At 39.8% G+C, this 15,534-nt stretch overlaps 2 protein-coding genes across 14 annotated transcripts in view; one reads left to right on the top strand and one right to left on the bottom strand.

Annotated features, from left to right (window-relative positions):
• Window positions 1-15,534, top strand: part of LOC117546212 (zinc finger protein 239-like) — a 111,933-nt gene that overhangs the window by 40,573 nt on the left and 55,826 nt on the right. The window lies entirely within an intron of this gene.
• Window positions 617-15,534, bottom strand: part of LOC117546162 (zinc finger protein 726-like) — a 28,064-nt gene continuing 13,146 nt past the window's right edge. For 2 of the 13 annotated variants that reach the window (XM_034216306.1, XM_034216315.1), the window contains 2 exons: window positions 13,489-13,554; window positions 617-3,721 (listed from right to left, as the gene is read on the bottom strand). In XM_034216306.1, the coding sequence (XP_034072197.1) occupies window positions 2,405-3,721; window positions 13,489-13,554 (1,383 nt within the window). In that variant the 3' untranslated portion in view covers window positions 617-2,404. Of the gene's footprint in view, window positions 3,722-9,523; window positions 11,201-12,281; window positions 13,557-14,871; window positions 14,892-15,534 lie in introns of those variants that run through there. The other 11 variants (XR_004568948.1, XR_004568952.1, XR_004568957.1 and 8 more) reach the window with 10 other exon arrangements.

Genomic DNA, 15,534 nt, shown 5'->3' with positions numbered 1-15,534 from the left:
ACCTCCCGGTCCTCCCGAGGGCTGAGTACCGGCACCTTGCCGGTACTCAGTAAGAAGTGCCGGTACCACATGGGTAAAAATCAGAAGTGCCAGTACTGCGTACCGGTGAGTACCGGCCCAATTCAAGCACTGATCAAATCTAGCTGGAAGCTCCTGCTGGGTGCACTGTCCTGCGAGACCTGGCTCGAAACACTGGGGCTATTGAATTATCGTTATCAGGAAATGATCGTATAGACGTAAACACAGAGCCGTTTACCCCCCCAGAGCATTTCGTTCGCAGATCTACCCACCTTGGGACCCGTTATTGTTATCGTTTTATGCGTTTCCATGTGGGCCTCGTGTGGCCGAACCGTCTATCTGATAGAGAACTGTAACAGATACGACCATTATCGTCCTTGTGTGGCTGCAGCCTTAAACTGTTGGAGAAACACACTTTTTGTTGTTTAATACCTCATTGTGAGCTGGAGTCCTTCACTTGGAACAAACCAGGACAAAGGTATATTTTTCGTTAAAATTAATGTTTGAGTGACACATTTCATCCAGCAGTCAGCGGCCCTAAAACAAGGGAATGACATGTTTATAATGTGCTGAAAAACACAGAAAATATGCAGGGATGTGAGTCTGTCTCTAAGGCCTTTTTTATTTTTGGTACATTCTGATAATTTAAACAAAGAGAACAGAATCAAACTGAAAACATCATGAATATTTTCTAGATACATTCATCATTGGTTATTTTTTTAAACCAGAACTGACTGCCAACTCAACAGGAACTATCAAAACATCCCAATCAAAGTTTAAAGTCACAACATTTTATGAACCAAACAGATTATTCGAGAAACTAATCGGCATATTAATGAACATTGAAACTAAATTCCTTCAATGCAGCTTAACAAGGCTAGCAATTAAACCCTGGACATATGATATTTTATAAAAGGAATAACAAGACTATTAGAAAACCATGGTTGAAACATAGCATAGTAGAACAATGATTTGAATTACATCGGGAGAAACAGCATCTCTGTGGCCTTCTTTTGGCATAGTGTGAACGCTAGGGCTGTGCATCTTCACTGGTTTCACGATTCGATTACGATTATCCTCGATGTATCATGATTCATACCAATACGTTGCACCCTCAATTGTCTATATTACTGCACATGGCTTCTTTTTCATCAATGCATACATGCACTAAATACATATGAAGTCTCTTTTTTATCATTTAGAAAGTGCTTCAGAAATCAATAACATAAATGTCTTGACATTAAAGGTGGGTTAGGTAAGTTTGAGAAACCGGCTCGAGATACACTTTTTGTTATATTCCATGGAATGCTCTTAACATCCCCATAGCCGGCCCGGCTAAAATAACTGGATGGCCTACCTGCCTGTCAGCTTTCCATCTGTGAAAAAACTTATCTTGTGCGCGTTTGTGTGTGTTGGAGGAGGGGCTCTGTAAGGAAGTGGCAGATTTTTTCCGGTTGTGTATTTTCAAATTCTAGCGCACTCAAGCTGGTTTCTCCAAAATGACCTACCCCACCTTTAATTTATAAACCAAAGTAAACCAATTCTATAGGTATAGCCTACCTATATCTGTGTTGTTCCATCCTCAAAAACAAAAAACAAATGCTTCTGCAGTCTAGCTGCAGCTTCTAGCAACGGTCTTCTGTTTAAAAAAGGACACTGAATGTGGCATCACAAACATGACTTGAGTCTGAACACAGCAGACAACAGGAGTATTTACAACAGCATATAAAAACAAAAATACTGCATGTGGGTCCAAACTTACATTCTCTGTCTTACTGTTACATAAATCCCATGAATGTATGAGATTAAGTTAGCCTCATCATATCTCAATCAATGATTAAGTGAATAATAAAGTTTCTATCAGGTTACTATCAGCCTGTCACTCATTATTTTCAGGGAGGGGGAGGGGTTCGGAGCTGCAGAGAGGAGACGGAAGCTTTTTCCTCCTGCCTTCACAAACTTACACACATATTTATTGCCTGAAAATAGCACATTCATACTCTGAAATCCAAGACTTAATTAAATCCACCAAAAACCTGACATGATTGTAAGGCGAGTATTTAAAAAAAAAAACACAAATCCCTTTGTGTCTGAGCCGCAGCGACACGGACTGATTGTGCCGCTGTGGGGTCTGTTCCTTGATCTCTGCGTCACCGACCGATTTCATATTCAAGTGATATAAAAAAAATTTTTTATTGTAAAGCAGCGGCCAGAAAATCAGGAAGCATCGTTACTACGCTATAATCGATTATGTTCTGTCACTGCATCGATGAAGAATCATCCACGTCGCGATGCATCGTAGAAACGATTAATTTAAACACGCCTAGTGAACGCTGGTTAGAACATAAAAAACGGTTGAGTCAGATTTAGGTAAATACATGATGGGTTAGGGAGAAAACAGCATCTCTTCACACCAGTACGGTTTCTCTCCAGTGTGAACACGTTGATGTGTTTTGAGAGCACCTGATGTCGTGAACGTTAGCCCACACTCTTCACAGCTGTACGGTTTCTCTCCAGTGTGAATACGTTGATGTGTTTTGAGAGCACCTGATTGAGTGAACGTTCTCCCACACTCTTCACAGCTATACGGTTTCTCTCCTGTGTGAACACGTTTATGTGTTATGAGACCACCTGATGTCGTGAACGTTAGCCCACACTCTTCACAGCTGTACGGTTTCTCTCCAGTGTGAATACGTTGATGTGTTTGGAGAGCACCTGACTGAGTGAATGTTTTCCCACACACTTCACAGCTGAACGGTTTCTCTCCAGTGTGAATACGTTGATGTGTTTGGAGATTACCTGATGTCGTGAACGTTTGCCCACACTCTTCACAGCTGTATGGTTTCTCTCCTGTGTGAATACGTTGATGTGCTTTGACAGCACCTAATGTAGTGAACGTTTTCCCGCACTCTTCACAGCTGTACGATTTCTCTGCCATGTGAATGCGATGATGTGTTTTGAGATCACTTGAGTGAGAAAAATGTTTCCCACACTCTTCACAGGTGTACGGTTTTTCTACATTGTGACCACGATGATGCGTTTTGAGATGATCTGATTTCTTGAATGTTTTCCCACACTCTTCACAGCTGTATGGTTTTTCTCCTGTGTGAATACGTTGATGTGATTTGAGAGCACCTGATTGAGTGAACGTTTTCCCACACTCTTCACAGCTGTATGGTTTTTCTCCAGTGTGAACACGTTGATGTGATTGGAGAGCACCTGATTGATTGAATGTTTTCCCACACTCTTCACAGCTGTACGGTTTCTCTCCAGTGTGAATACGTTGATGTGTTTGGAGATTACCGGATGCCGTGAACGTTTGCCCACACTCTTCACAGCTGTATGGTTTCTCTCCTGTGTGAATACGTTGATGTGCTTGTAGATTACCTAATGTAGCGGCCGTTTTCCCACACTCTTCACAGCTGTACGGTTTCTCTCCAGTGTGAATACGTTGATGTGTTTGGAGATTACCGGATGCCGTGAACGTTTGCCCACACTCTTCACAGCTGTATGGTTTCTCTCCTGTGTGAATACGTTGATGTGCTTGTAGATTACCTAATGTAGCGGACGTTTTCCCACACTCTTCACAGCTGTACGGTTTTTCTCCAGTGTGAATACACAGGTGGAGCTTTAAATCTCCAGATGTTTTAAAGGATTTATCACATTGCTGACAGCTGTGACGTCTCTCTCTTCCTTTCGGTTTCTAAAACAGATGGTCAGAGAAAGAGAGAAAGTAAATTTAAAAAGCATAAATACATTAACAGTTAACACAATGAAAACTCACTTAATACAAACTTTCAGTTAACAAAATACTGCTTTTAATAACTTTTTGTATTATATTTGATACAGTAATACAGCAACATTCTAACCACAGTATATACCAGAGGTGGGGGACTCGAGTCACATCACTTGACTCGAGTCAGACTCAAGTCGCATATTTTTGGACTTGCGTGACTAACATTGATAAAAGACTCGACTTGGAATTCACGACTTAACTTAGGCTTGAGACAGATGACTCGAAAGGACTTCACTTTTTAAAATAAAATATTTGCATTTGTTTTCGTATTATACGAAGCCCCTAAAGGGCAATGAAAAATAAATAAGAGAGACGAGAAAGATCCTGGTGAGCCAAGTAGGAAGTGGAGCGCACAGGAGACAACCGTTTCATTGCAGACTGTTATGTTTATGTTGGGAAATGGCAGTGCATACATTATTTGAGATATATTTCGAACTCGGACTACATTTTAGGGATATTTTGACCGGAGGTGTGGAGATATTTGTTTAAGCACCAGATCGGCAAAACAGGAGAGTCTGTGAACCAGTCTTGATCTATGAATTCATGTCTGTGACTCTCACAGTATCTGCTGCCCACAGCTGTTTTATAGAAGGAAAACCTCCTTCACTTCATGAAATCTCTGCAGCAGCAGGAGGCAGTAACGTGTAACTCGACAGAATCTGAGAAGAGCAGCACCAGCTGCAAAAAGCTGTGCCTTTTACTGTTTACTTCACTGTGTTTACCTTCATTAGAACAGCTAAAGAGCGACCACAGGCTGCTACGTTTTAACCACACACACATCAAACTGCCTGATTATTCCCCCTATTGCTCATTTTATGAAGGAGATGTCCAGTCACCAAGGCGCATGATCACACACACACACACACACACACACACACACACACACACACACACACACACACACACACACACACACACACACACACACACACACACACACCACACACACACACACACACACACACACACACACACACACACACACACACACACACACACACCACACACACACACACACACACACACACACACACACACACACACACACACACACACACACACACACACACACACACTACACACACACACACACACACACACACACACACACACACACACACACACTACTCTCTATTGTTATAATAGAAATAAATAAATAAAATTCTACTTAGCATAAAATCTGTCTTTTAACTGATTTAAATGCAGAAACTGGGGTTATTCATCAGAATTTAGTATGAATTGACTTGCTTGACTCTCACCACAGAAACTTGGTTGAGACTTGTAGGTTAAGCTTTGAGACAGTTTGCACATGTATGACTTACCAACACCTCTGGTATACAACAACATTCTAACCACAGTAAACACAGTAACGTTCTAACCACCGTAAATACAGCAACGTTCTAACTACAGTAAACACAGTAACGTACAAGGGCGTGGTTATAGCAACAAACTAGGCACACGTCTTTTTAGTGAGCTCCTGGCGAAACTCGATTAAACTCCTGTACATTATCCTTTAAAATGTGAGACACTAATATACTTGCCTGGCAAATAAAAAAAACTTAATTCAGAAAGAGCAATAAATGAAATAAAAAAATGAACTGGGGGCAATAACTACAGATCCATTGGAAATTAATCAGGCCTTTGTTCTATCACACACAGGCTCCGCCCTGTACTGGACTCTATGGGTACTACTCTTCATCAAAAACACTTTCCTAGATGGGCTGTCTCATGGTTCCTGCAGGTTTCACCAACTCAAATGTAAAACTTTTTAAGACCACTTTTAATAGAATTCAATACCTATTTCACGGCAAGAAAGTATGAAGGAAAATTGCTATGAAAGAAGAAATACGTCCCATAATTACTTACAAAGTAAATGTATTCATGTTCAACATAAGAACGATGACTGAACATAACAGCATAACAGTACACAGAACTGTGTTGGCATGTTAGAAAAAAAGTGTGTGTGTGTGTGTGTGTGTAGTGATAGATCGTATACCTCCTGGGTTTTAGGCGGCGGAAGTGATGTAATCGTGGATGAGAAATCGGCAACTTTTGTATTCAAAGTTCAAAGTTTACCCTAAATAGAGGAGAGTTCCGCTCACACACGTCTTGTCACAAATATGAGGTTCATTAACGAATAATGAGATCATACTCTAGAACAACATTAAAATGTGTGAAATATACTTACATTTCAATAATAATGGTTTGATTATTAACTAATAACTTACAGTTCTTATTTGTGTTGCATTTGTGGATAAAACCCAAAGAACATTTAGGATATATATATATATATCAGGGTATATGCAGGAATCCTGAAGTCAAATTTAATACCTTTTAAGGCGAGACACCCCAGGTGAATAGGGTAATTTTTTTAACTTAAAGGTATCAGCTAGAAATTTCTCCAGTTAATTACTTACAATAAGGCAATTGTCTTTTGTATTACAAGTTTTCTGAAATAGCATGTTTAAATATGCAAATTATCCATTATCTCATTAAATATGCACATATTTTAACACATTTCAGGAATCGAAATCTGAACTTTGGATATAGCCAGATTCAAAATTCTTGTTTCATTTTGTAGTCATATTAGTATCTAAGGCTTTTACAGAAGGGATATTGGATATCTCTTTTTATCACTCCATAAATCAGAAAATACTGTCAACAGCCCTAAAATATCAATTTTCGCCATGTTTTTAGGTATACAATGTTGTATAATTCAGGCTATGAATTATATATGAACAAACCCTTCATTAAAAGCCTTCATAATATTGATGGGAATATAACTGGAAGGTTTGGTGTATGTACGTGCTACTGAAGTTGAAATTTCGAACTCAGAGTAGGAGAAAAAACTCATTTTGAGAAAACGACCTTTAAAGATTGCAGTGAGGCGCTAGCTAAACCCTCCTGTTCTTTGGATGACAGCTTGCGCATCGACGCACTCCGTGAAGGTATTTCATGTTCAGGGTCATTTTTTTATAACCTTGCTTCGTGCAAGTGACAATTGTTGTCGTCTTCTCTGTGAACGTTTTTTTTCGCCGTTCTTTTGGCATTTTGAGATTTCAATTTCTAGCTGAAAGCTAACCAGGAAGTGTTTTAGCACACCACGTGACGCATCTGAACGAATCACGTTGTCAGAAATTGACACCAGCCAATGAGATTTTGTTTCTTGGTTTAAGACCCCTTTGTGCTTTCACGATTGGTTGCTGATACAAAGGAAATGACCATATTTGGATCAGATGCGATTGTGCAGGAGAGACACAGCTTTCCAGCGATACCTCTGTTGACATGGTGCACACAGCGGTCGCGGTACTTTATGTTACGTTAGAATGCTAACTTTTGGTGAATTTAGGAGAAATCTACAGACGCAAATAGACAAACTATAGTAAAATAAACACTTAAATGTGTATTTTGTACGTTTTCCTTCCAAAAGCCTGAAAGAAAACATGTTATGGAATCAAAATAGCACAAAATCTCAAAATTGACCAGTACTTGAAAAACGATGTTTTTGCCTGCCGTGTCTCGCCTTAAGACCTTTTTTAAGACCCTTTCCATACATTTTAAGACCTCATCGCAACTTCGAGTTCAAACCGGTTACATTGGCGACACACTTTACCTCACATTTACTATATTGATTGTAAGATAGCACAACTAAACAGAGTGCAGACAGACTACTGAAGCCTCCTTTCCACATTCAACCTCTCTGTGAAGGTCAGGTTTAATGCAGTATGCTGCTTTGTTGCTTCTGTACTCTGTGCTCTTTCATTCCAGTAAAACTCCTCAGAAACCATTATAAACCAGTATTTGACCAATAAACAAAACAATTGACAAAACTTTGAACTATGAAATATATTAAACTTTGGTGAGCTTCAGCGGGGTAATGCCATATGGGAGCTCCCTCACAAATACCCAGGGGTTAAATTGGGCTGGGGCTGTCCGGGGATAAGCCCGGCACATAGGACGATGCTCTGACGTCATCACCCTCACACATTTGTCATATGTTTACAAAAAACGATATATATGTTAAGACTTTTCTCGTTCTTAATATAGACTATATTTAGGGTCGATATGTGTTGACCTTACTTTAAAATAGCAGATCTCTGTGACCGGATATAGTTTGGCTTAGACCGCGGCCCCACGAGGACGCATACAGTAAAAAGCATACGCAAACGTAAAAAAGTCTTCCGTTCACACGCATTCGATTCATTAACGTGTCCGTTCACACTAGACCGCTGGAAATGCTGTAGTACATATGCCAGGCCTGTAAGTGGCGCTGCTGCCGCCACAAAATACACCAAAAGCAGCGAAGAAGACCCCGGAGCATGGTTGCCCTTCTGTTTATTCTCCGCGGTGGACGGCGTGTTCTCCTGCTGTATATGTATAGTGATTTTTGTCTCTTGGAGAAATTAAATTGCAACATCAAATACAAAAGTTAATCTGAAACAAACTCAAATACCATAATGAAATTAATTCACAAATTATGATTGTTATAACTTAAATGTTATACCTGGAAACACAAACACAAAACCAAAAATACTACATTTAATATGCTCGTCTCTTGTCCTGGGTGACAGATTACGTCACTTCCGCCGCCTAAAACCCAGGAGGTATAGGATCTAGCCGCTGCTGCACTAGCTAACGCTACATTAGCAAAACAAACGCTATTTTAAAAAAAAAAAAGGTGCAGCGGGCTACAAACATGTTCCCCTCAACTGGTTTCAACCTAGCACTACATGTGATGTTTTCCAACTAAATATGGTTGAACTTACACTTCCCCATATTTGTTTGTAAATAGATTCGAAGATACCTTAGTTTCTGACTGCCGCTGGCTTGGTTGCTTGGTTACTAGCTGGGTGTTCTCCGATAAGGGGTTGGGGAAACAAAGTTAGTGATTACTGGTTCCATGTTGATTTATCTCAATACGAATTGTTGGGGGGAACTGAAGGGCTATTACCATACTGGTTACTTTGCAGCCCGGACATTTCCCCCAAAACACATTTAGACGCGATCGCAACACAGAAGTACCTTTCAAATCCGATCATTTTTAAGACCTTCTAAATCATATTTAAGACCTTTATTATTTGTTTGATCATATTTAACACTTTTTAAGGCCTTAAATTCTGGCCACAGGACCTGATGGAATCCCAATTTACATGTATACATTTTTCAATGCAAAATTGATAGCCCCATTGTTAAACATGTATGCGTTGGAATCATTAGAGCAGGGCAACCTCCCCCTTCGCTACAAAGTGCCTTAATAACTCTTATTTTAAAGACAGGTAAATCATCATCCGAATGTGGCTCTAACAGACCAATTCCATTTTTGAACTCTGACGTAAAGATCATTGCTAAAGCCTTGGCTATGGGACTGGAGAGGTGCCTGCCACAGATGATACACTCAGATCAAAGCGGCTTTGATAAAAATGGTCAGGGATTCCATAATGTAAGGAGAGTTACGTTTTGAGAAGGAACCCCGGACAAGGCCATTTTGTCACTCGATGCAGAAAAGACGTTTGACAGAATCGAATGCCCTATCTGCTAGAAGTGCTTTGGTCTTGATGAATAATTTCTTAAATGGATTAAAATTGTGTTTGTTAATTCGTCCGCAGTAGTATTGTCAAGTTTCCTGCGCTTTTTGTGTGTATTCCCCACTTGAAAGGGATGAGGCATCTACCGGACTTTGGGAACAGGATTTCACTCCAGTGACACAGCTTCTTTTCAATACTTTTTATTTGATTGGCAAGTTCACTTTATGCAGTCACTTTATGCAGGTGAAAAACCTTTGAAAACAAAAAAGAGAACATTTTAGAATTTGTAACCATGTAAATAAAGCAGATTCTTTTAACTTGACTTTTTCTGGAAATGTTGACAAATCAAGTTAATTATTATTTTTAAACTAGAAACTATTATTTCCTCCTTTAACAGAGGTATTCAGTTAATAAAATAAGACTTTACTAATAACGCTTCTAAAGCAAATGGATTCTTTATAAGACATTACTTATTTCTAAACAAGAAAGCTTCTTTCTAAGATAAATAAACAGCGCATCTCTCTGAATGTGCCGCACAATTAACGCAGCACATTGAAACCACACAAACAATGCTGCACAGCGCGCTCGCGCTCTAACAAGACACGTGCATACACACAAACAATTCAACAGAACATTCACCAGCGGCTCTGCGGAGCTCTCACAGCATGATGGATGTGACCTTACCGGCTGCCTGTCCTGACTCGGCAGAAGTGCCTCCCGTCTACACGCTTCCGTCTACTAGGATCGCACACAGGTACTATTTAAACCCTCCTTGAGGATGCAGCACGGGGCTCTGTAATTAGGGTGATTACACCCAGCTTGCCAGAGGAGGCAGGACTGCCTGCAATCATTACATCTGTTGTCTATCCTATTAATTGGTGGTTTGTCTTTAAATGAAACATATTTGTAGTGTTTATGATTTAAATTCTGAATAAAGTTAAGATATTTTGTTATTCTATGTATCCATATCTATTAATATTCGACCACTTGTCATCTGTTTTTTATTTTATGTTTATTAAAGCCTTAGGCTCTGTTTGACTTTACAAGTATTAACCAATAATTGTATTTCACAACCGTTTAAGCTCTTTCTCGGCACGAGACAAGGCTCTCATATTTTGTGATAGCCATGGAGCCGTTGGCAATAGCCTTACGATCACACCCTTTGATTTATGGTATTAAGACAGGAGCATCGTATAGCATTGTATGCGGATGATGCCATAGTGTTTTTATCAGGTCTTGCTAAATCAATTCCATCCCTCTTAAAAGTAATCAATCAATTTGGTAAATTCTCTGGTTTTAAGTTTTATGAACAGGAGGGAAGAAATCCAAAATGACCTTTCCCATTTGTAAATGCCATAGATGGTTTTTCTTATCTGGATATTAAAATTACAGCAAAGATAGACATTCTCAATGTGTCTAATTACGAACCCTTGTTAGCTTAAGGGTCAGAAGATTTCACTAGGTGGACAACATTGCCTCTGTCCTTAGTGGGAAAAATGTATATAATTAAGATGAGTATATTGCCAAAATGTTTATATCTTTTTCAATCAATCCCACTAGCACCTCCTCCTCCATTTTTCTCTAAAATAAGAAAGCTACTTTCTAAATGTATTTGGAATAACAGGAAGCCAAGACTTAGACTCTCTCTGTTGTATTTACCTTGAAATAGGGGAGGGTTACAACTACCACATTTTCAGTGGTAATACTGGGCGGCACAATTGAGGGCTACAATGTTTTGGTTTTAAAGAAGAGTTGATTTGCCATGGTTACGAGTTGAGTTGTTGTCTTCAAAGGGTTTGATGCTGGATAGCTTTCTATACTCTGCTCCTTCTGAAAATCGAAGGAAAAAAACAACGGAACCCTTTGTGAAAAATAAAATGCTTGCATGGTATGAAGCACATACATATATAGTAGGGGTGTAACGGTTCACAAACATTTCGGTTCGGTACGTACCTCGGTTTTTAGGTCACGGTTCGGTACGTTTTCGGTACAGCAGAAAAAAAAAATCACAAAAAATTATATATTAAAAAAATTATTAAACTGTGAATATTAGTATTCACTCAAATAAATACAAAATATAATAAAATAAACAGTAAGGTGCAGCATTTGGATGAACTGAAATAATCTGTATTTGAACTTTACTGTACTAGTACTGAGTACCTAAGCAGCCAGTTTGACATTATGACTTGCTTGTCATTGTATTTTCATGTTTCGCTAGGGACAGAGGTAGCAGATACAGCCAGGTAGCGCTTTGCTAACATGGCAACATAAGGATATTTGGCATTTGTAATAGCTTTGGCTTGGTCTGAACTCTTTGCGAGTGGTGGAGGCTTAAATGCTAGCGGGAGTTGGGTTTGCACTTCAGTCTTTTTTCTTTTGGTACCGGTGATATTCACGTTCGGGTGATGCCTTTTCAAATGAGTGTGCAAGTTTGATGTATTGCCAGCCGCGTAACCAATTTTAGTTGAACAATGCTGACAAACAGCTTTCGTTCGGTCCACCTGTCTTTGTCCGTCATCCTTGTACGTAACTGCGAAACCAAAATGTTCCCAAACCAGAGACTTCAATGATGCTGGAGGATTTTCGAGCTCAACTTTATCTGCGTTCGCCATTTCCTCAAATTACTGACTACATTTGAACGCATCCCTGTGACCAGCTCTCATAGTATGCCTCTCGTCCAATTAAATGACTTGCTCGCTCTATGACGCGTTGAACACAATGTGAGCAAATTACTCTGAATGCTGCGACGCAGCACCTGAGATTACTTCCAAAAAGTTGTTCACGTTCTCCATTTTTTACGTTTAACGTTATATTCGTTCTGTACACTTCGGTACACACCTGTACCGAACCGAAGGGCCCGTACCGAATCATTTCGGTACGGGTACGTGTACCATTACACCCCTAATATATAGGCAACTCCCCAATGTTGTCTTGTTTCTCACCTATTTGGGAGTATGTCGTGCCACAGAAACACTTTTTCAAGTACCTGCAAGTTAGGAGTTTTATATTGGCAAACTTAAACAACTTGTTGCAACAACCTTCTATGTCCACACTAGAGATACTGTCTATAAAAAACGTTATCAGCAAAGGGTTACTCAATTTTATAACATAATGGTAAACCATAAAGACAACTCATAAAGTAAAAGACAGGCATGGATAAAAGACGTATTAGAGGATATTTCAGAGGATATTTCAGAGTGTGATTGGGGTAAAATGGGTTCAAAGGCACAAACACAAACTATTAATACACGTCTTAGATTAATACAATATAATCGGATAATGAGAACGTACATCACCCTTGTGATGTTTAAGAAGTTTAACCCTAACATTCCTGATCTATGTTATAAATGCAAGATCCATGAAGTACCCTGAATCATTGCTTGTGGGATTGTGTAGAGGTTAAAAGATTGTGGACTTCGGTGACAAGATATATTTCCCAAATAACCTTCTCGCTAACCTTTAAGCCCTAAACTTTGTATTTTAAGCATTTATCCAGAAGACTGTTCGCTATCGGTTAGGGAAAGAAAAATGGTTAACCAATGCCTTCTACAAGCCAGGCGCTCAATTGCTTTGTGTTGGAAACATGTTGGTTGCCCCTCCCTGGGCCACAGGTTAAACAATTTAACTTTGAGTCTGGCTCTTGAGAAACTCACATATATACTAAGGAAGAAAGCTTCTGAATTTTACACCATTTGGGAATTATTTTTGGAATTTATAAAAAGTGGGAAAATTGCAGAAGTGATGGAAGGTTAAAGTGAAATGACTAAACTACTACTACTGAGGAAATGTTGAATATGGTTAATATATTTGGAGAATTGTAAGCTGTACTCTGCTCTGTCTGTGGATCTGCTTTTATTGTATTTTTGTTGAATTTGCTAATGTAATTATATTATTGGTCTGTACTTTAAACTGATTGATGATTCTAGTATCTGCACACTTTTTTATTTTGCTAGCATCATCTAATGTTGGGGAATGTTCATTTGTATGTGATAAATGTAAAACAATCTATAAATAAATGTTTTGAAAAATACAGCAACTTTCTAACCTATATCCAACCATATTGTGCATTAATATTGTATTTTTTAAAACAGGTTGTGATCTTTCATTTGGGGATAACAGTCTTAGGAATATATTGTGATGCACACTGACCTGAGCTCCAGGGGTCTTTTTGTTCTCCTCCATGCTGCTCTCAGTGCTCCTTCTCCGGCTGTGTCTCTGAAATAATCACAAAACACGATAACTCAATACAACCGACAGACACAACAAAACAAATCTACGTCTTAGGTTAATAGCAGAGGTGAGAAGTAACTAAGTACATTTACTCAAGTACTGTACTTAAGTACTATTCAGAGGTACTTGTACTTTACTATTGAAAAGGAATCTAACTTCGATACAACCAACTGCAGTGTTTTCCACAGATCTGAAATATACTTGTGTACAGGAGGGATAGTTAATCGATCGCAGATGGCATCATCTAACCCTGCTTTATTGTCGGATTTCTGCCATGTCTCTACCACTTTAGTTTGAACATCTCTGTTATTAAGTTATGGAATACTAAATAAATAAGGAAGGGGCGTGTGGTGCAGTGGGTTGTGAGTTGGTGTTCGGATCAGGGGGTCACAGGTTCAAACCCCACTGCAGTGCAGTCAGCATGTCGTTGTTTCCCTGGGCAAGACACTTCACCCCAAATTACTCCTGTGGGGATTGCCCACAGTATAGAGTATGTAAGTCGCTTTGGATAAAAGCGTCTAACAAGTAACATGTAATATAATCAGGGGTGCACATAACTTTTTTGCCCTGGTTCTCAAAGGAGCACCTGGAGATGTTGCTTGGTGCTCATCCATAAAATGAAATAAATCTTAACTTTTGAGGGGGTCTTGACTTTATTTGCCAGACACACGGCACTGAACACACACACTGAGGTGAACACAGAACACACATGCAGAGGTGAACACAGAACACACATGCAGAGGTGAACACAGAACACACACACTGAGGTGAACACAGAACACACATGCAGAGGTGAACACAGAACACACATGCAGAGGTGAACACAAGACAACATTAGCACGACCAGTAATCCTACAAGCTGTCATCACTACCCTCCTGACTGTTCTCCTCACTGTCTTCCTCTCTGTCAGACATGGTAGCTGATGATGTAGGCCTACTTCTTTCTCTCTGATTGAGTCTGCAATTAGCTGCTTGCATCCACAAGTCAACAGCTGGTTTTGGGTCGAAAGTCTCTGTTGTCATCTTAGACAAGTGGATGTAATCAAATAAGTACAGGGCTCGACATTAAGGACTGCCCGATGGCCCGGGGCCATCTAGTATTTAGCTCGGGCAATGAAGCCTCACCTACTGGTTGCCCGATCGGGCAATCTATTATGCCAGTATCATGCAGCTCGCGGATCCAGTAATGAGTGACCCGACAGTAAAACTAAACATATCTATAACTAGTTTAGGTAGTTTGAGAGGTAATTAAAATAGCTACGTGTGATATTCTAACCTGAAGTGTGTGTTTTGTCCGCTCACCGCTGCAGGTGATTATGCAGAGCTGCGTGTCGACTCGTCAGCAGCAGCTGATCTCTCTCTCCCGTCAGATTAGACTTCACTCGCGTTTATGTCCATATCGATCAGATCCAGCTAGTTCTAGCTAATGATATGACTACCTGCTTATCAAAAGACACCTACACAATAAGTGTCGCTATGCAACTGGGTGAGGCCACAAAGTATAGCGCAGCATTATGCATTTGTTTACATGCCCACCGGAACCCCGAGGCATTACCAACAGATCAACGCACAATCAACCCATACAGGACATCTCTTTCTTTAGACATTAGAATTGACTATTCTTGTCTGTCACATACTCTTCTATTCTGTTACATAAGTGGCGCAACTGAAGCGGTATTGCGCTAAAGGGAAATTATTTTGACCGAAGAGATTTAGATTTGCCGGCTAACGGGAAATCTGACGTCGCCATTTTGTGTGCTTCGCGGATGCGCTCGGCTCCTCTCGACTGCTGCTCGGGTCTGCTCGGTCAGCTTCCGGATGAGGAGGCATTCGACCAATTTACAGTAGATAACTTTACAAACATTTTTAACAGGGGCCATAATAGTGTAAATAATGTTTGTTTTGGCAGTTATAACTGAATGTAATGTTTTCTACTTTTTTACATCTGGGAAGGCATCTGCCTTC

Source organism: Gymnodraco acuticeps, unplaced genomic scaffold (genome assembly GCF_902827175.1).
Source record: "Gymnodraco acuticeps unplaced genomic scaffold, fGymAcu1.1, whole genome shotgun sequence".
NCBI lineage: Eukaryota > Metazoa > Chordata > Actinopteri > Perciformes > Bathydraconidae > Gymnodraco > Gymnodraco acuticeps.
Note: the sequence above shows the minus strand (reverse complement) of the source record. Positions and strands in the feature narration are given on the sequence as shown.